Raw genomic sequence first — 19515 nt, 5'->3', positions numbered from 1 at the left:
AAGGAAATTCTGTACATACACTATTAGCCACCCTACACCAGAGGTGTGCCATATGGCAAAGGAGGAGGAAGTAGCAGTGGAGTGAGTAGTAAACATTTATTTTGAGGACTTTCTGGTGTGACCATGTAGTTAAAATAAAATCACATTACATATCATGAATCAACTTGGCCTCTGTAGGTTCTTACTAGTGCTAGCTATCTCATACCTTTAAATTTTTTAAAAATTAATTGCACTGCTCACTCACATATGCAATAGAAAAATTCATGAAAATCACCATTATTGTAGTAGTGTCTTTTCTGTCTGTTGCTATGCATATTTTAAGTTACTGAATGCCTTCTGAAAAGAGGTAGTTTCAGTTTTGACCACCTGCAGTAAGTTAGGCATTACTTCACAGTTCAGAGAGTAGCAGTCTCTCCTTGGTGAGTTCTTGCCTATCACAAAGAAAAGCTGTGCCCTTTATTGGCTAAAGCAGCAGTGTTCAAAACCAGCTGGTAAATTTGGGATTGACTGGATAAAGGTTCAATACTATTAAAGGATTAATACTATATTGTGAGCCATGATGCTTTTCCAATATGCAATCATCTTTTGCTTATCATCAGCTGGGATTCCATGTTGTGCAGTGGCTGCAAAGAGAGTTACAACAGATTTAGAAACATACCAACGAGACATTCATAGACGGTAAGAACCCCAGGAAAGGCCAATGAATGATTAAGTCGCTCCCAAATCCTCAATAAAGTGGCTCAAGATGACAGACTGATACCAATCACTTGTATTTATTTCAGGACATAATATATTATTTTGACCCATGGACGATACTAAACTATAATCCTGTTAAATATCTATAGGATATTTTATTTTTGTAAAGGTAGGTCTTTAAAAAAAAAAGACAGGTTAATAACATATCAAAATTAAACTGAAAACATAGGTCATTGCTTTCATTCTCTGTCCTAGTGTTAAAGATGTTACAAAGACACACAGACTATCACCCAGCTGGTCTCTTTTGGGGAAGCTATATTCAAATTGACAAAAAGTACCCCTACATTTACAGACACAGCTGTTGTCAAAGGGGTCTTTCTCTGATTTTAGCAAAGAAAAACAGTCCAAATTGTATTCTTTATACTAGGTGATTTAACTAGTATATACCATGTTTGGCACACGGTATTATTTTTCTCCTACTGGAACAAGTTCTTGTTTTCTCAAAGCCTTTCCACAACTTTTCTAAAATTAAGCTTAAATATCATTTATTTCAAGACTTCAAAGTAAAATGCTATCCTCATATATACATGTACCAGGTTGGTATATTCATATCTATCCTTTCCAATTTCAGGCTAAGCAAAGACATGCATTTAGAGCTGTATTAATGTATTAAAGCAAAAGACAACCCAACTTAATATCAAGAGAAATTGTGACCTTCCATGTAGTGCTTGACAGAGAAAACACTGATTTTGACACATTGTCTTATTTTATTCAAATAGCAGTCTGCTCACACATGGTCCAAGAACACCCAAATAATAAAGCAAAGACTGGTCTTCAAACATTATAGCCAATGATGCCACGCTTGCCTATGATCTCGCCAACATAAAACCACATCCACACCTCAGTGGCCACCAAACCATTCAGAAGAGCTTCCTGAAAAAAGAAGCACAAATTTTAATGTACATTTTTTCTTATATATTTAAAACTATTCTTTTCCAGGATTAAGTGACAGAGAATATAAGGATGCTATTCAAATTAAAGGGGAGTTTTAGTCAAAGTCAAGAATTACTGATGTTAACTTTAACTGCTGAGAACCCTTGAACTTTCAATTATGTAAGGTAAGTAGGCCAGAGCTTATAAATTCTTTCAAAGCATTCTTTAAAGACCTGAACTGACTTAACCCTTTCATTATTAGTTTATGAGACACTTTATGAGCCCTAAAACAACCCACATCCTGGAAATAGCTGCCACATTTAGACAGGGCATCCATATGAAAGGATGGCTACAGGAAGGCAAGTCTCTGAACAGACATTTCTGTCTGGCCAAAGAAAATCTGTTGAAAGTTGAAGGGCTCTATCATTCCCTTTAGACATAATTTTTATTCATTATTATTTGGTTTAATTCTTTCCAAGTATTCAGTAATTAGTTTCACAGATCAATGTTTTATTGCCCTAAAAAGTACACACACACAGTTCCAGAAAACGGCGTTCACACAAGCACAAATATGGGTCTTGAAACTCCAGTTGAAAAAAATACCTTTCCACAACAAAACTGGGCCTTTTCCTTTTAGCACCTGGAAGTGAATTTGTTCCAATTCTTTTTCCTTTTTTTTTTGGATGTGCTGAGCGGCATGTGGGATCTTAGTTCCCTGACCAGGGACAGAACCTGTGCCCCCTGCACTGGGAGCACAGAGGAGTCTTAACCACTGGACCACCAGGGAAGTCCTCAAGTTCCAATTCTTTAGAATTCTTAAGTCTTTAGATTTTATCTCCACCCTTCACATCATATTATATGCTTCTAGGTTTTGGTATTTTTACCCTCCATGAGTGTTAGCTGCTTGACTGTGATATAGACCAAGAGCTTTTAGCCAAATCGGGGATAGTTTTAGGACTACAGACAAAAAAAGTACAGAATCAGCAAAGCAAGCCATTCTATTTAGTACACTAAACAAATAGGAAAGGAAAAAAAAAAGCTGCCCAGTAAAAGTGATCACTTCTTTGTTATAAGATTAATAGGAAACTAAGACATAAAACAGCCCAATTATTTCAACCCAGATGACAAAATTACAAAGTATCTTTCTCCACAGTCAAAAAAGAGATTATCTCTCATTATGTTCGTTTCAGCCTCACTGAAAAATACATATATTAATCAAAACAATCAGAAAAATCCCAAGGGGAGACATTTTCTTTTATGCACATACGTTTTCATTTAGCCCATAGTTACCTTAACTGTAAGCTGTTTGAAGCTACCAGTTTGAGCACTATTGATAATTTTTTTCAAGCTCTGAATAGCTGTAGGGATCTCAGCAGGGGTTGGAGGAACCAGCTCAACCTTGGCATAGTGCCAAAATGTGGCCAATCGAGGCTTCGAGTAAGTCACAGCAGCTGGAAAACAAAACAAAACAAAAAACCAGGATGAACTCACTAGAGACCGAAAGAAGCAGATGTGTGGGCTGGACACAAATATTTATTCATGCATCACATTCATTCAATGCTTGTACCAAATGTGCACCCGGTGTGAAAAGTCAAAGCTGCTCCCTGGAAACCAGAGGCTTTTAAAGATGCAGAACACCTGTGTCACAGGACAGTTCAATCAGGCAGGAAGCTATAAGCACATTCAATTATGCCAGGACTTCACTAGTGGCCAGTACCAGAGTACTAGTACTTCATTTATGAATGGCAAATCTAGTTAACTATAAAGTTACCAGAAATTGTGTTCAAAAACAAGAAAACAGCAGCAATGTAATCATATTGTCTTTTAGAGACCAAAAAATTTGGAGGGAAGAGGTGCAGAAGGGGAGGGAAGGAGCTCTGTAGAATGGCATCCTTAAGAATAAGATTAAAACTTGTCACTATATTGGCCACAAATCCAGATAGAATTATACCAATTAGTACCCATTTCTGGTATCCTCATCAATATGTGCTGGATTAACAAAAGCACAGCTGCTCCTCCTTCAAAATACCACAAATAATAAAAATAATGCCTACATGTATTGTTAAGAGCAGCCAAAACTTAACTGTTATTAAGCTGAAATTCCTCAAGGTATTTACTATTTCAGGAAAAAAAATTTTTAACGACCAGGGTAGATGTGAGACTATGGTAGTGATTGCAGCAAAAGAAAAGGTATTTTATATAAAAAATTACAAGACAACATGACAAAAACAGCACAAATACATGAACATCCATAAAGTGTCTACTGCTTAAAGACAGATAACCCAAAGCTCCTGGTACTTTCCCTATTATTAACTGCCTGTATTTAGGTATTTCACTACTCTTAAAGTTAGTATCTCCATCATCCTCTGGCTTAGGGCCATGGGTAAATCTTTAAGCAGACCCAAAGCTCTACCAGATAGTTCTAAATAGAACTGCCAACGCCTGTAAGACGGCGCCATCAAAGAGAACAAAGTCTTGTTTAACAGTCAACAGACTTTAAAATTATCTTCAAGATACAGATATGTTATTCTTTATAAACAAACAAATCAGTACAATGTACACAAACACTGTACTTTAGTTGGTAAATTTGTTTCTCAGGGAGTTTAGGTTAAAAAGTTTGAAACTGCTTTACATGTATACAAGGGATGAAGAAAATATAAGTAAATGAATGGTGGATGATGGGAGCCAGGTTTCTCACTGTAAGAGAGGGAAGTTATAGATGTGGAAGAAAAGAACAAACCTTGTGGTACTGGATTAGAGTTGGAGACATTATGAACCCATGTTTAGTTTTATATACAGATTGATCAATAAGAAACAACTATAGTTGACCTTTGAACTGCACAGGTCCACTTATATGTGGAGGTTTTTCAATAAATATGTACTATGGTACTTTACGATCTGAGGCTGGTTGCATGCGTGGACGTGGAACTGTGGATATGGAGGGCCAACTGTAGTTATATTTGGATTTTCAACTGCATGGGGATCAGCGTCCTTAATCCCCACATTGTCCAATGGTCGTGTGTGTGTGTGTGTGTGTGTACACACACCCATGGGTGAATATACAGATGGTCCCCAATTTTTTTTTTTTTTTGGCGGTGCGAGGGCCTCTCACTGTTGTGGCCTCTCCCGTTGCGGAGCACAGGCTCCAGACGCGCAGGCTCAGCGGCCATGGCTCACAGGCCCAGCCGCTCCACGGCATGTGGGATCTTCCCGGACCGGGGCACGAACCCACGTCCCCTGCATCAGCAGGCAGACTCTCAACCACTGCACCACCAGGGAAGCCCCATGGTCCCCGATTTTTGATGGTTCAACTTATAATTTTTCAACTTTACAATAAAAATTCAATAAAAATGATACTTTGAACTTTGATCTTTTCCCAGGCTAGCGACAGTGGGTACCATACTTTTTTGTAATGCTAGGCAGTGCCAGCAAGCTGCAGTTGGTCTATCATGTGATATGAGGGTAAACAACCAACACACAACCATTCTGTTTTTCACTTTCAGTACAGTACTCAATAAATTACGTGAGCTATTCAACACTGTTTTCTAAAATAGGCTTTGTGGTAGGTGATTCTGCCCGACCGTAGGCTAATGTAAGTATTCTGAGCACGATTAAGGTAGGCTAGGCTAAGTTATGATGTTGGTAGGCTAGGTGTAATAAATGCATTTTCGACTTACAATATTCTCAACTTGTGATAGGTTTACTGGTACGTAATTTTATTCTAAGTAGAGGAATACCTATATGCACACACCTCCTTGTCCACTGAGAGGGCCTAGAGGCAATGATATTCTAGTACAACAGTCTCCCCATATCTGATTTTGCTTTCCATAGTTTCAGTTACCTGCAGTCAACCACTGTCCGAAAATATTAAATGGAAAATTCCAGAACTAAACAATCCGTAAGTTTTAAATTGTGTGCCTTTCTGAGTAGTGTGATGAAATTTCGTGCTGTCCCTGTTCCATCCGAATGCTGTGTCACAATGCCTACATCATCTGCCCCACCTTATCCTATCATGTAGGCATTATAACATCTCACTCATCAGAAGGGTGAGTACAGTACAATAAGATATTCTGAGAGAGCCCCCCTCACATAACTTTTACTGCAGTATTTTAATTGTTCTGTTTTATTAGTTATTGTCGTTAATCTTTTACTGTGCCTAATTTTTTTTTTTTTTTTGCGGTACGCGGGCCTCTCACTGTTGTGGCCTCTCCTGTTGCGGAGCACAGGCTCCGGACGCGCAGGCTCAGTGGTCATGGCTCACGGGCGTAGCCGCTCCGCGGCATGTGGGATCTTCCTGGACCGGGGCACGAACCCACATCCCCTGCATTGGCAGGCGGACTCTCAACCACTGCACCACCAGGGAAGCCCACTGTGCCTAATCTATAGATTAAACTTTATCATAGGTATGTATGTATAGGAAAAAACCAGCATATATAGGATTCAGTACTATCTGTGGTTTCAGGCATCCACTGGAGGTCTTGGAACTTACGTTCCATGAATAAGGGGTGACTAGCATAGTCTAGTGGCAAGGAACATATCCAGTATCTAGATCTTAGTTTCAAAATACAATTGTCCAATAAAAGGAACTAGGGTTCCTTGGAGAAATGGCTAATTCTAAGGCTGGGGCAGAGGATACATAAGATGAAACTGGAGAATTCCCTGGCGGTCCAGTGGTTAGGACTCAGCGTTTTCGCTGCCGGGGCCCGGGGTTCAATCTCTGGTCAGGGAACTAAGATCCTGCCGGCCATGTGGCATGGCAGGGGAAGGAAAAAAAAAGTCTGAAGCATCTTGTAGTACCAGAAAGTAAAGGGGAATGTCGAAGGGACAGAGGTGCCAAAGTGACAGTTCTCAATGACCAAAGCTGGAACAATGTGAGCAACAAAATAAATAACATACTACTGTACTACTGGAGGTACAAAGTTTGAAATGAATGTACGTGAGTCCATACAATAAATGACTGAATAAAAAAATGGGGAAGAAGAGACAAATCTTTCTCACAGAAGAATTCTATTTAAATATATATAAATATTTCCTCTTACAGGAGATAAGAATCCTGCCCCTGCCTCCCCCAATTTAGTTACTTGCTTCTAAAGAATACAGTATGGAAAGGAAAAAACAGTAACTTTAGGAGAAACCTAGAGAAACTACCTTAACCAAGTGATGAAAGCTAACTTCACTAGTGATGTTATATGGATATCACTTACATCATGATATGTGATTAGGGGACTTCACTTTTGTGGTATTCTTTCTCAAAATCCATAGCTCCAGGGACTTCCCTGGCGGTCCAGTGGTTAAGGCCCTGCACTTGCACTGCAGGGGGCACGGGTTCAAATCCCCATGCCGCTAGGTGCGGCCAAAGAAAAAAAAAAGAAAAAAAAACAACAACAGCCCCATAGCTCCAGACTAATCATGACAAAGACACCAGACAAATCCAAAATGGGGAACATCTAAAGGATACCTAGACAGATACCTACACAGACATCTTGAGACTGTCAAGGTCATGAAAGGTAAGGAAAGGTTGGGAAACTGTCACACAGGAGACTAGAGAGATAGACAACTCATTGCACTGTGGTACCCTGGATTGGTTCCTGGAACAGACAGAGATTAACTCAAAAAGCTGGTGAAATCCAAATAAAGTCTCAAGTTTAGTTAAAAGGAAAAAAAACAAAAACCAAAAAAAACCCCAGACTCTATGACCTTTCCGAGGAAGTTTGATGAATTAAAATTACTTATTTCTGTAAGTGTCTTTGTCCTCCAGGAGAATTAACAGATACAGTTAGCAATATTTTAGATATTTAACATTAACATTTAATACACCGAGTTAAGCTACGAAGCAAAATACAGCTCCATTTTAACATTCTGGCCCCAGTTGAGTTCTCCTTTCTGAGTACTTCTGGAAGAATAACAACCTGTATCTTTTAATTATTCATAGTAGCAGAGGAAATGGTTGATATATTTCATAATTATTTTCACATTACTTTTCTTTTTGTAAATTATCATTAAAATTAGTTTGCAATTCCCCAAGATGCACCACCGAAAAGATGTGAAAGCCCTGGTAGGAGAAAAAAAATCCACCTGAAATTAAAAAAAATTTGCCTCAAATCATCCACAAAGTCCAAATAATCAAGCCACTATTCCTTCTCCTTGCATTATGTAAAAATGTAGAGCTTTATCTTAGTCAAGCTGTAAACTTAAGTTCTTTGGTAAAGTGTGTAAACTTATAATAGTAGTGGACTGTGGGGTTCTGTAGGAGAAGAGGATCAAGTATTTAAAGTATCTGACACTGTCAGGCATTTAGTAACTCATTGTTCGACTGCTGATGGAGAAAAGGGAGGAGACAACGAACAAAATTTGAGCGAAAGCCGTTCAGAGACCTGCGCTTCAACCACTTACTAGAATATAGCACATCTAGCGAAGAAGCTTCCGTCTACTTAACTGATCTCACTATGGGGATAAAATGAATAGCTTGCTACAGGAGACAAATGAAATATTTACTGACATAAGATTACTACCCTGGGCTGTGACTACTCAGGGTTGTTCTGAAATACAGCGTTCTACCAGTAAGGATACATCCAGCTTTTTCGAACAGAAAATCCCCACGAACGCTAACGTATGGTAATAAACATTGCTGCTTACCAATATCCCTTCCTATGCTTACCGGGGCAGGAATATTCGTTCGTAAAGCTCAATTTCACCTAAAAATTCCCTTAGATTAAAGGCGAAGTATCTCAGGATCTGGCCAGGACAAAATACAAAGGCAACGTTCCAAAGGTCACCCATCCTTAAAAATTCTGCAGACTTTCACATACTCCACTGAGAAGCAGACAAGTTGATGCGGCCGCATTTCTGTGCTTTCATGTACCTCTGCCTGCCGTCTCCCACGCTCTCCTAGCGGAGCCATCCCCTCTCTTCCTCCTCCTGGAGGTCGAAGGGCGTCATGGCGGCGGCTGCTGGGCAACCCCGGCTGCCTACACACTCCCTCCACTCGCTGTTGCGGTCAGAATTCAGAATCTCTAGATTGTAGACAGAACCCAAGCCGCAGGCCTGGCCAGCGAAAAGCTAGAGAAGAGCCGCCAATCCGCCTCCTGCCCCCCCCCCACCTCCACGTTCAGGCCGTGCCCGCCGGCCGCTCGGGTGACCGCCTCCCGCGTCCTCCCCTCGGGCCCTCGCAGGCCTTTCCGCCCGCCCGGCTACCCGCGTAGCCGGGCTGATGCCGCGCTCACCGCTGACCAGCGCCGGGGCCTTCTCCGCGAGGTTACGGACAAACTGGGCCATGGTTCTAGGACGGAAAGCCCGTCGCGCCGACCGGCCGGCTGAATGTCACCCTCCCGGAAGGACCTGCCGCAGGACCCCGTTCCGCTTCCAAGGTCAGGCCTCTCCTTTCCGCGCCTGTCCAAGATATTTAGGTGTCCTAGTATTTTTCCGGAATTCAGTGGGCCAATTCATTTTCTTCAGTCACAGATGAGAAAGTGGGTACGAGAAGATGAGACCAGAGATCACGTAAAATACAACGGAATTCCGCAGAGAAACAGGCATTTCTTGGGGCAGCCGCTCAGGGAAGTCCGAAAGGCCGGCGCGAGGAGGGATGGCGCATGCGCTCTGCAGTGGCGCAGACCTCCACTTTTTTATTTTTTGCGCAGGGTGATTTTGCAGCTTTTCAGAGAGAACGAGACAAGTTAGGGCTGGAAGGCACCGCTGCGACTTTTCTAGGCCAACATGATCGCCTTACAAAGGCAGAGAGGGTGGGTCCTAGGCCAAACACGGACAGTTAGGTGTAATCCTGGTCTCCCCCGCATCCTGTATTAGGATTGGAATCCAATTCCCCTAATTCCCTATCCAGCCGCAAGGAACTATGGGGATATAAGGAACAAAAATCACATTTACTGAGGGCCTTCAGTCTGTCAGGCATTTTGGAATTTAAAGAAAGCCTTTGTTAGGTAGTGTGCCCATTTAAGACTGGCATTGGTAAATGGCCACAGTGGCTAGTGAGTGGCAGAGTTGGGAATCTGATGAGGTTGCAATGTAAACAGAGAAGAGGCATTAGTATCGGATTAGGCGTGGTGCTGATCTGGGAAGACTTCCTAGAGAAGGAGATCCTTGGGTTGATGCATAACAGAACAGCTGTGTCCTACGGAGTTGAACTTTATAGTTAATATGACTGGAAGGAAAGATATACGTAGGGATGTGGCATTTGATGAGAAAAAACAATAAGTAATGGACCCGGGGAAGCCTGAGTAGAAGTAAAACTCTGATTGATGGAATGGTTAGAGGTGGAATGAAAAATTAGGAGTGATATCAAGGAGTCAATAACAGCGCTTCAGTGAAGGAGTGATTCAGTTGCCTGATACTCCAGAGAAGTAAAATTAAGGATGAGGAAGTTAATGTAGCAATATAGAAACATTAGCTAGAGCAGTTTCAATTAGGATAGAAGCCAGAGTGAAGAAATATGGCTATAAAGGAAGACCAGCCAGAAAACCAAATGTGAGATACGAAACTCAAGGGGGAGATTGAAGATCGAGAAGCGGGATTGACAAGATTCCTGATGAGGCTGGAAATAAGGTTGGAGGAATTAGCCTTGAAACTGTGGGGCCTTTTCCACAGATGCGATGATGGAAGAGAAGTTTGAAAGTGGAAATTCTGAAATCTGTGAAGTAGAAGGCAAGGTCATCTGAGTGTGAGGGTTAAGTGGGAGGGTGGGAGAAAATCTAAGGAAAGAAGTTAAAGTTTGGAGTAGCTGTTGAAGTTAAGGACACACAGAAGGGTTGTTCGTCACACCACTCTAAAGTTTGTGTCATTTTTCTCCAACAGTAGCCTGTAGCTGGGATATTGGAGCAGAGGGAAATGGTTGGGTTAATCTGGGCTGAGGTTTTGCATAGCAGAGGTGCAGAAACAAGGGGCAAGAAAGGGGAACTTGATAGTGAATGATTAAAGTGAAAGACCTGGGGTTTAGGCCAGATGAAGAAAAGTGAAGCCAAAAGTGAACTGCTTAGGAAGAAACATGCCCTGAGACTCATCTGAAGATAACTCCAGGGTCCAAAAGCCTGGTAAGGCAGGTTAGGTCAGCCAGGCCACACATTTGATACGACCTTAAAAAAAAAGTAAAGTTCAGAGCCCTCTAAGTTTTCAGAGGGATTTCTGGAACTGCCACTAGCTTTTGATACTGTAATAAAGCAGTGATAACAAAGGTTAAGTCAGATGTTCATTTATTAAATACAAGCTTTGAACAAACACCCCCAGGCAAGTATGACAAGAAGTAACCTTCCTGGAATGTTCCAAAATACAGTTACGTTGATCAAGTTTTATTTCAATCAAACTTTTTGTCGTTTTGTTCTTCATTTTCTTTGTTTCTAGGTTCTTTTTCTTTTCCAAGCAGTTAGAGCATGTGCATTATTTCCTCACATGACATCAACAGTGCAGCATCAGCCTCTGGCTTGTAAAGGCACCCAGTAGACTTATGCTCTGTGCAATGGCTGCTTAGTAACCAGCATCAAATAAAGTAATGAAGCTTCTGTAGAGTGTGATACCAAATAGCAACTGGCACCTTCACCTGCACCATTAAAAAACCTTCGACATTTCTTTCAGTTTTCACATATCCATTAAAAACTATATTAAAAACAAACAAACCCAGATTGCTTGATAAAACCTACTTAATTTTCCAAGTTTACTATTACCCTCTTAGTAAGCAATACTAGAGCTGATTAGAGTCTTCACTTTCCTATCATACGCTAGCAAAGCCAACACATAAAACTAGGTATGTCAGAAAGTCTGCTCTGATAGATTTAGAGCTTGCTGAGTTCCAGAAAACACAAGCCCTCTTTAAGCTTCTGAGTGCACATACGCACCATGTTGTACCACGATCATAATTTTTTAGTCGCATTTTTGGGATGTCTTAAATTACTTCAAGGAAAGGAAAAAGGCACAGAGGACACTTGGTTTCCTTACCAATAGTGGCCTTAAGCTACGCACTTGCCTTTGTGATGAGTTTATAGATATTCAGCAGCATTAATGGTGCCATAGCCATTCATAAAAAGTTTCAGGAAAAGAGATTTTTAAAAAACAAAAACAAAAACAAAAAACCTTGCCAGAAAAGGCTTACAATCTGAAGACTTAACTTAATACAGAAGTAGAATACAGACACAGATACAAGAGGCAGCATAGAGGTTGTTAACTAGAAAGCTGCTGGGAACAGCTGCCTTCTGAGGTTTTGTGCCCGTTTTTTCCTCCAATTTTCTCCTATAAAACTCTGGTCTTTTCCCCACTTCTTTTAAAAATGAAAATATCCTTCTACATTGGGTTTGGAAGATAAATGCAAATAAATTGAAGCTTATTTTATACAGTTCATTCTCAGAGAAGTAAAGGAGGATAATAAATATGAAAAGAAGCTCATTTAAAGAAAATAAACACATCCTGTCAACCCATGCCTTAAAGACCCAGGGAGCATACTGAATTACTATCTTACATTCTGGCATTTGCGAGAGTCCTAGACTGCCTTTTTCATTTATAAGCACAGCAACAGGCAACATCTACTTTATATCTAGTGTGGGATGCCCTCTGACTTGAGGGTTTCCAGCTGATACCATCAAAAACACATCAAGGACTGCTTATAACAACTTGTGTTGGATTACCGTAAAACTACCATCTTATTTGAAAGAGGCCGTGGTTAACAATAATATCCTCTAAATGAAGCAATGACCCCTGTTTCTAGATCATACCACTTTTCTTGTTAGTTATATTTTTGGGCTTAGAGGGATAGTGATATAGACAGTCCATAGGGGAATGTGCCTCACTCAGCATGTTAAGCTGCACAACTGAGTAGGGAACTCAAGCTCAACCTGTAAAAGTGGGGCCTATCCATCTACTAACTACATAGGCCTAAGTGGGTATTTAAAATGGTTTGTGGACAAGGTTGTGCTCAAATTCCTGCTCTGGTAATTGATGACCTAAGGCTGAGTTAGAAGCAGCTCTTAGAAGTCAGGTCTTAAGCCCAAACAAACGTTAACTATATACATTTTACAGTCTCAGAATTTTGTCTAGAATAATGTTAGTAAACATGGCCACACACTGCATACATCTTACCATGGAAGAGACAATATAAATTGGTACTCTGTTTACACTAGACCAATATAAAAATGTACATGGTGTGTGTATGTAGGTGTGTATATATATATATATATACACTGAGATATACTGCTGATATTAGTGTCTTAAAATGACATTTTTCATAGTTACAATATTTGTTGCCTAACTTTTCTACTCAAGCCTAATCCTTGATTTCCAGCAGATGAAAAGGGCCCAAAAGCCTTCTTTTTTCACCTCAGAATTTTCTGAATAAAGAGTCAAAACTGCAAATTTGTTCTACCAATCCTCCTAAAAATATTATAGGGCTAAATTTTCTGTGGTAATGACAACTCCATGGGGGAGTGTTTGGCCTCCAAGATATCTTTGAGTTACAATATAACACAAAACTAAGAGCTACCAACTGAAGTTGCATAAGATGCCTTTTTTTCATGTCATCTTTCATCTTATTCAAAAATCTACTCAAACATCAAGGTATCTGCTTTTACACAAAATGTTATTCTGTAACATTGCAGAGCTGTAACAAGGAAAAGGGCTGAAGTCTGGGTCATAAAGTCTAGTAAATACCTTGATAACACAGGACTTTCTGATATCAGCTGTCAATACGTGACATCATATACTTAAAAGCAGTGCTCACCAAAGATGTCTGAGCAGTTCTTGGAAGAGAAATAGTAGGGTGGCAGGAGGTTTTAGTAGTTGAAGTTAATGTAATTTAAGGTAAGAAAAGGAAGAAGAACGAACAGGAAGAGATATAACAAAGGGTAAAAATTAGTGATGATTTCCAAACATGGTGATGCTATAAGTATAATTTCCTGCAAGCCAGGAGCACTGTAAAGTTCTTAGGAATTTTAATTATCATAATTTGAGAAAGAGCAGTTCTCTAATTTAGTAAAGGGTGAAGAATAAAAAAGAAAGCAAGGAAAAGGAAAGGAACAGAACCAGAAAGAGAGAAACCACAAACAATTGTTTATCTACACTCTGGGGTTGGTTTTTGGTTTGTTTAGGTCCCAGTATTTATTCAAGTTGCTCCTTTTGTTGTTGTTTCCTCTCTGCAAGCCACCGTTGGATTTTTTCTTTTAGTTCTGTGTTTGGCCGGATCTGGTCCATGGTGAGGGGACTACGGTTAAAGGGATCTGTTTGGTCACTGAGACAAAGAGAAAAAGAGAAATGGGGTTATTTCTGTAAGTTCTAACATCTTCAGCCAAAAAGAGAATACCTAGGCATCCCACCTTGAGACTGAAGCTAGAGTGTATTATGATTCTGAATCAAGTGCTGACTTGAGGTTAGAAAGAATGGGATGACAGAGAGTGATTTGGGAGGTTTTTTTTTTTTTTTTTGCAGATTTTTTAGCTACTTTGTCTCTCCGCTTAACAAACTTTATCTCAACATTGCTCTTCAGATGGTATTTGATTCCATTTCCCCAAGACAGAGACCCTGTAACAATCATGTCGGCATAAAGAGCTGTTTGTAGTTTTAGTGACAGACTCTTGAAACAGTATAAGGTGTTAAGGGATAAAGCTTTGTAGGCTGACACTCGATTTAGCTAGCTGATTGCTCTTCAAATAAATGCAGATTATGGCTTCCTCATAGGTAAAATGATATACCTTCTCTCTGTACTCTCAAGCCACGATAAAAATATAAACTCTCACTGACACTTTGGAAAAGACATACTACCCAGCACAGCATCATGCATATAGCGAGTGCTTAATACCAAATACCATCAAGTAGAACATCCTTTTTTCCAATATTTAAAAAACATTATTTCCCTAGATCTGGGTCAACTTATATAACTTCATTTTAAATAGGCAGAGTTTCTCAGTACCCATTTCTTTCTAATGCTGCACTTAGAGTAGGCAGGCTGGGGAAAACTTGTAGTCACCATGGCTGAGTCCAACAGCTGCAGCAGAATGTGGGTAAACCCATACGATGAGTGTAAAACCTGAATTTTTTTTTTCAATCTGTCTTTTATATTTTTACAACTAAAGTAAAATTAAGACAATTTCAAGTCAACTTATACTCCAGGTTGACTTTTTTTTTTTTTTTTGCGGTACGCGGGCCTCTCACTGTTGTGGCCTCTCCCGTTGCGGAGCACAGGCTCCGGACGCGCAGGCTCAGCGGCCATGGCTCACGGGCCCAGCCGCCCCGCGGCATGTGGGATCTTCCCGGACCGGGGCATGAACCTGTGTCCCCTGCATCGGCAGGCAGACTCTCAACCACTACGCCACCAGGGAAGCCCAAGGTTGACATATTTTATAATTGATAGAAATTATTTCCTTGAGGAAGGAAGAGGTAAAGTTAGCTCCAGCATTTCTCAACAGGTGTCTTGTTTTGGATGTTGAAATCCTTAACAATCAAGTGATACACACAATACATTAATAAATCAACAATGTGGAGTACCTATTGGGTGCACTGTACTGGGAGAAAAAGATGATAGCAGACAAATGTACACCTGTACTCTTGAGGCTGCTTTTGGGGGCTGGCTTACCTGAGCAAATGTCTGGCAATGGTGGATCTATCCACAGTGACTCTGGAAGACGGCAGCACCACAGGGTCAGACATCAGTGTGCTCATGATGGGATCCAGAAACTCATCACAGGCATCTGCATAGGTCTCCTCTTCCTGTTGCTGGAGGTCTGCTAGAGACTGAGCACAAATACCGGGCAGTTATGGGGAAATCACAGAAGCAGCTGAACTCAAAATGCTCAATGACTATACCTTAACCTTCAAGGGTTATTGTTAGTAACCCTTTATGGCGACAGTAACAATTCTCAGCTTTATGTTCTAAACAAGCCAATATGGATACTATAGGAGCAAATTTAACATTCAGCCCCAACTCTGAATCTTCAGTTTGGCTCAGCTGCTAGCAGCCATGACCAGAAATGGATCTAAATGTTAACAGGGGAAAAAAACCACACCACACTCAACATCCATCCTTCTGACAACAACCCGGCTGTAAGGGGTGGGGGTTGGAGGGGTTATTATTTGTATAATTACAGAGTTACCCATGCAGTCTGTGTATGAAAAGCAGTTTCCGGTTTTAGGAACAAACAGGTATGGGAATTTAAAAGTGGCTTCAACATCTGCTTGAACTTTAGTTCCTCAGCGATCCATCTGCCTAAGCTCTAGGCAAAGATGAAGCCCAATTCAATAAATAACTCAATGAAGGGAAGACTGTTATCAATTAGGAAGGTTTTCCATTAGACTCCGTGCCATAATTTTTCCTTCTTCATAAATGCAAATGCAGCTGCTCCAACGAAAGGGATTAGCTGAGTACAATACAGTATTTTAATCTTTAAAATGTATGGCCATTCCTATATAAGCCAACTACCAACTACAAATAGAGAGAACAGAGAAAAATCAATAAAAATCAATGACTAAAAGTTACTAATCTTGAATTGTATTCTAAAAAGTTCTGTATAAATATCGTAGATTTTCAAGTCTATTGGTAACACTGTACAGAGAAGTTTTCATAAAAACGGCCTATTAAAAATTTGTAAATTCTTTTTAGTAGAAGCTTCTTAAATTATTTTTCTGTTCTCACCCTCATATTGAAAAGAGTAGTACTATTAAAGAATATGGTAGTTTTAGCTATTGACTAATCAGGAAGAATCAGCTATTTATATTTTCTCAACGCAATACTCTTTTCCCCCCTCAAATTGGGTAAAAAAGCAGAACAGCTGAGTTGACATAGTTTTTATTGAACATGTTAATAAGCAAATTATCCTCCTCCTTACCTTGATTCTCTCTGCTAAGTTGCTGAAAGCCACAATCATATTCCCAGGCTTATTTATTTTCTTCAGGACTCGGACTGTCTGTGCAAAGAGAGTTGGGGAATAGGAACGTCCATCCTTGGGCACAGTGGCACAGAAATTCTCCTCATCCCTAGAAGGTCAGCATCAGAAAGAAACTGAGCATCAGAGGATAGGTCAAAGAGGGCAATAACGGATGGGTTGAGGAACAAAGTTCCCCATCACTCATATACCATGAATGTTCTTTTGATATAGAATGATTTCTTCTAATTTTTAGGAAGGAAGTCTTATCAACTATCCCATGACCTTAAAAATATACTGCTTTTCCAAACAATGGATCAGTAAAGTTTATCTTTGCACAGATCAAGGCAGAATGTTGGAAATTCCAAATAACGTCCCACAGGTCGTACAAAATCTCATTATTTAAAACTATAGAAGATTCCTTCATCAGCCAACTAGAAACAAACCATTTCCTTTCTATTTCCACATAATTACCAGCTAGTCATTCCATTGTCAAAACCCCCAGTTAAAACACGAGCAAGGCCTCTGGCCTGCCCAATTAAATCTCAGGTACCCAAGATTTAAGTAGATGGTGCAGATATCTGAAACGAGCTGCTGGGGTTTGAAGTCAAATTCACTGAAGTCCTTGACTTTTAAGGCCCCCATCTTGGGGCCAACCAGGTGCTGCAGGAAGTAGTTCAACATGGAGATGATGCGCTCAGCCAGGAAAGGATGCACAAAGAGGGATTTGATCTCTGGAAAAAAAGCCAAAGTCTGTGAAAACTCAATCCATTAGCAATCTTCAACTTACAATGTCTTAGAGTTTTACTTGGAGACCTCTGGGGACTGCTATTTTTTAAAATACATTTTCATTGCAGTAATATTAGAAAATATTAGACAAGGAACAGCAAACAAACAAAATATAAAAACTACTACTCAGATGTAAACACTGTTAACATTTTGCTAATATATCCTTCTAGTTTTCCTGTCCATATTTACATACATATACATTTATAAAACAAAATGATTATCATGTTGTACATATTCTGTAACTTACTTTTTTCATTAATGATATCGTAAATACCTTACCATTTCAGTAAATATAGGTTCCTGTGCTGTCCAACATGGTAGCCACTGGCTACATGTGACTATTTAAATTAATTAAAATTAAGTAAAAAATTCAGTTTTTCAGATACACTACGCACATTTCAAGTGTTCAATGGCCACATGTGGCTAGTATCTATAGTATTGGACAGTCTAGATTTATAGAACATTTCCATCAAATAAAGTTCTATAGGATAGTGACGATTCATACCTTTTTTTTTTTTTTTTTTTTTTTGCGGTACGTGGGCCTCTCACTGTTGTGGCCTCTCCCGTTGCGGAGCACAGGCTCCGGACACACAGGCTCAGCGGCCATGGCTCACGGGCTCAGCCGCTCCACGGCATGTGGGATCCTCCCGGACCGGGGCACGAACCCACGTCCCCTGCATCGGCAGGCAGACTCTCAACCACTGTGCCACCAGGGAAGCCCCTATATATACTTTTTAATACTTTTTTTTCCTGCTTATTTTCAGAGTACCTATCATTAAATCTTTCTAAACTCTCCACCAGAAATGTAAAACTCTCAAAAATAGTTTTTGGAGATGTTCTTTCTGGAAGCTTCCATTCCTCACTCCAATCTGGACTCCTTGTTTTATAGGCCTATGGTGTGGTGGTCATACAAGCTACCTCTATCATCAGCCTGGGAACTTCCTTTGCATCTCTCTTACAGGATTCCACTTTCCTCCTTCATTTTGATGGAGTATATTTATCCTTTTGTAGCTTCTCAAAAAAGGGTACACCGGAAGTAAATCTGATACCTTCACGTCTGAAGATGTCCTTACATTTTACCCTCAAACAGGGTAAAATGGCTTGGTGGGCAATAAGATTCTAGGCTGAAAAGATATTTTCCATCAGGACTGTGTTCCAGCTTCAAACGTCAGTGCTGTGAAATTCAAAGATGTTTAAACCATTGTACATGACCTGATTTTTCTCTGGAACCTTTTAGGTACCCTGATTTTCTGAAATGCCACAATGATATACCTTAGTGTGGGGGTTTAAAAATTCCCTGCACTGGGTACTTGGTGGCTCCTTTTAATTTACACTTAGTTTTGGGAAATTTGGGGGGTATTATTTCTTTGATAACGTCCTTTCATTTTTCTCTTTTGATACTTCCTAGATTGATCCTTTATTTTCTTGTTTTCTCTTCTAATTTCTATCTCTTTTTCTGTTCTACTTTCATGGAAGAGTTCCTTGAATTTATCTTCTAACCATTCTACTGACTTTTCAAAATTTCTAAAGTTACATTTTCAATATCCAAGAGCTCCTTCTTGTTCTTTGCATAATCCCTTGTGTTGCCTCTTTGTTTCTGTTTTATGTATGCTGTATCTTCTCTCATACCTCTGAGATTATAAAGATATTTTAAAGCAGCAGTCCCCAACATTTTTGGCACTAGGGACCAGTTTCGTGTAAGACAATTTTTCCACGGACCGGGGGTGGGGGTGGGGTGATGGTTCAGGTGGTAATGCGAGTGATGGGGAGCAATGGGGAGCGGCAGATGACGCTTCACTCACTCGCCCGCCGCTCACCTCCTGCTGTGCGGCCCTGTTCCTAACAGGCTGTGGACCGATACTGGTCCGCGGCCTGGGGGTTGGGGACCCCTGTTTTAAAGAGTTTTCATCTATTATCTGTGTTTCACATTAGAGGATTTCCTCAAATGTCTGGTGATCCTTGGTTGTCATTTCATGTATAATCAATATAAAAATTATTAATGAAAGGTTTTACTTTGTTTTTAAATACCAAGTCCTGCAGTGTGTATTTTCTACTTATATCACATCTCAATTCCGACTAGCCAAAGTTTAAATGCTTGAGAGCCACATGTGGTGAGTGACTACTGAACTGGACAGTGCAGCTCTAGAGGGAGTAGAGATAAATATCTCTGTTTGATCTACCACATTTAACCAGAGTTCAAGAATATTTTTTTCAGGTAACACAAACACCCCCAGCTATACTGATACGGGTA

At 40.2% G+C, this 19515-nt stretch overlaps 2 protein-coding genes across 2 annotated transcripts in view; both read right to left on the bottom strand.

Annotated features, from left to right (window-relative positions):
* Window positions 1-1443: 1443 nt before the first annotated feature.
* Window positions 1444-9012, bottom strand: ATP5MG (ATP synthase membrane subunit g). Its single transcript, XM_060160483.1, has 3 exons — window positions 8853-9012; window positions 2920-3080; window positions 1444-1629 (listed from the first exon to the last, which is right to left on the bottom strand). The coding sequence occupies exons 1-3, from the start codon at window positions 8902-8904 to the stop codon at window positions 1531-1533; spliced, it is 312 nt and encodes a 103-aa protein (XP_060016466.1). The 5' UTR covers window positions 8905-9012; the 3' UTR covers window positions 1444-1530.
* Window positions 9013-10815: 1803 nt separating this feature from the next.
* The window catches only part of UBE4A (ubiquitination factor E4A), a 33845-nt gene continuing 25145 nt past the window's right edge, over window positions 10816-19515 (bottom strand). The window contains exons 17-20 of the mRNA XM_060160481.1: window positions 17029-17209; window positions 16440-16587; window positions 15191-15348; window positions 10816-13849 (exon numbers count right to left, since the gene is read on the bottom strand). Of these exons, the coding sequence (XP_060016464.1) occupies window positions 13720-13849; window positions 15191-15348; window positions 16440-16587; window positions 17029-17209 (617 nt within the window). The 3' untranslated portion in view covers window positions 10816-13719. The remainder of the gene's footprint in view (window positions 13850-15190; window positions 15349-16439; window positions 16588-17028; window positions 17210-19515) is intronic.

The sequence above is a fragment of the Lagenorhynchus albirostris genome, chromosome 9, assembly GCF_949774975.1.
Source record: "Lagenorhynchus albirostris chromosome 9, mLagAlb1.1, whole genome shotgun sequence".
Classification (NCBI taxonomy): Eukaryota; Metazoa; Chordata; class Mammalia; order Artiodactyla; family Delphinidae; genus Lagenorhynchus; species Lagenorhynchus albirostris.
The sequence above is the reverse complement of the archived record's forward strand: the minus strand, read 5'-3'. Positions and strand labels throughout refer to the sequence as shown.

Coding starts and splice junctions, on each gene's coding strand:
- ATP5MG (XM_060160483.1), bottom strand. CDS start 8,904: ATGGCCCAGTTTGTCCGTAACCTCGCGGAGAAGGCCCCGGCGCTGGTC. Junction 3,081..8,852: donor GGCCCCGGCGCTGGTCAGCG/GTGAGCGCGGCA, acceptor TTTGTTTTCCAG/CTGCTGTGACTTACTCGAAG. Junction 1,630..2,919: donor TCAAACAGCTTACAGTTAAG/GTAACTATGGGC, acceptor TTCTTTTTTCAG/GAAGCTCTTCTGAATGGTTT.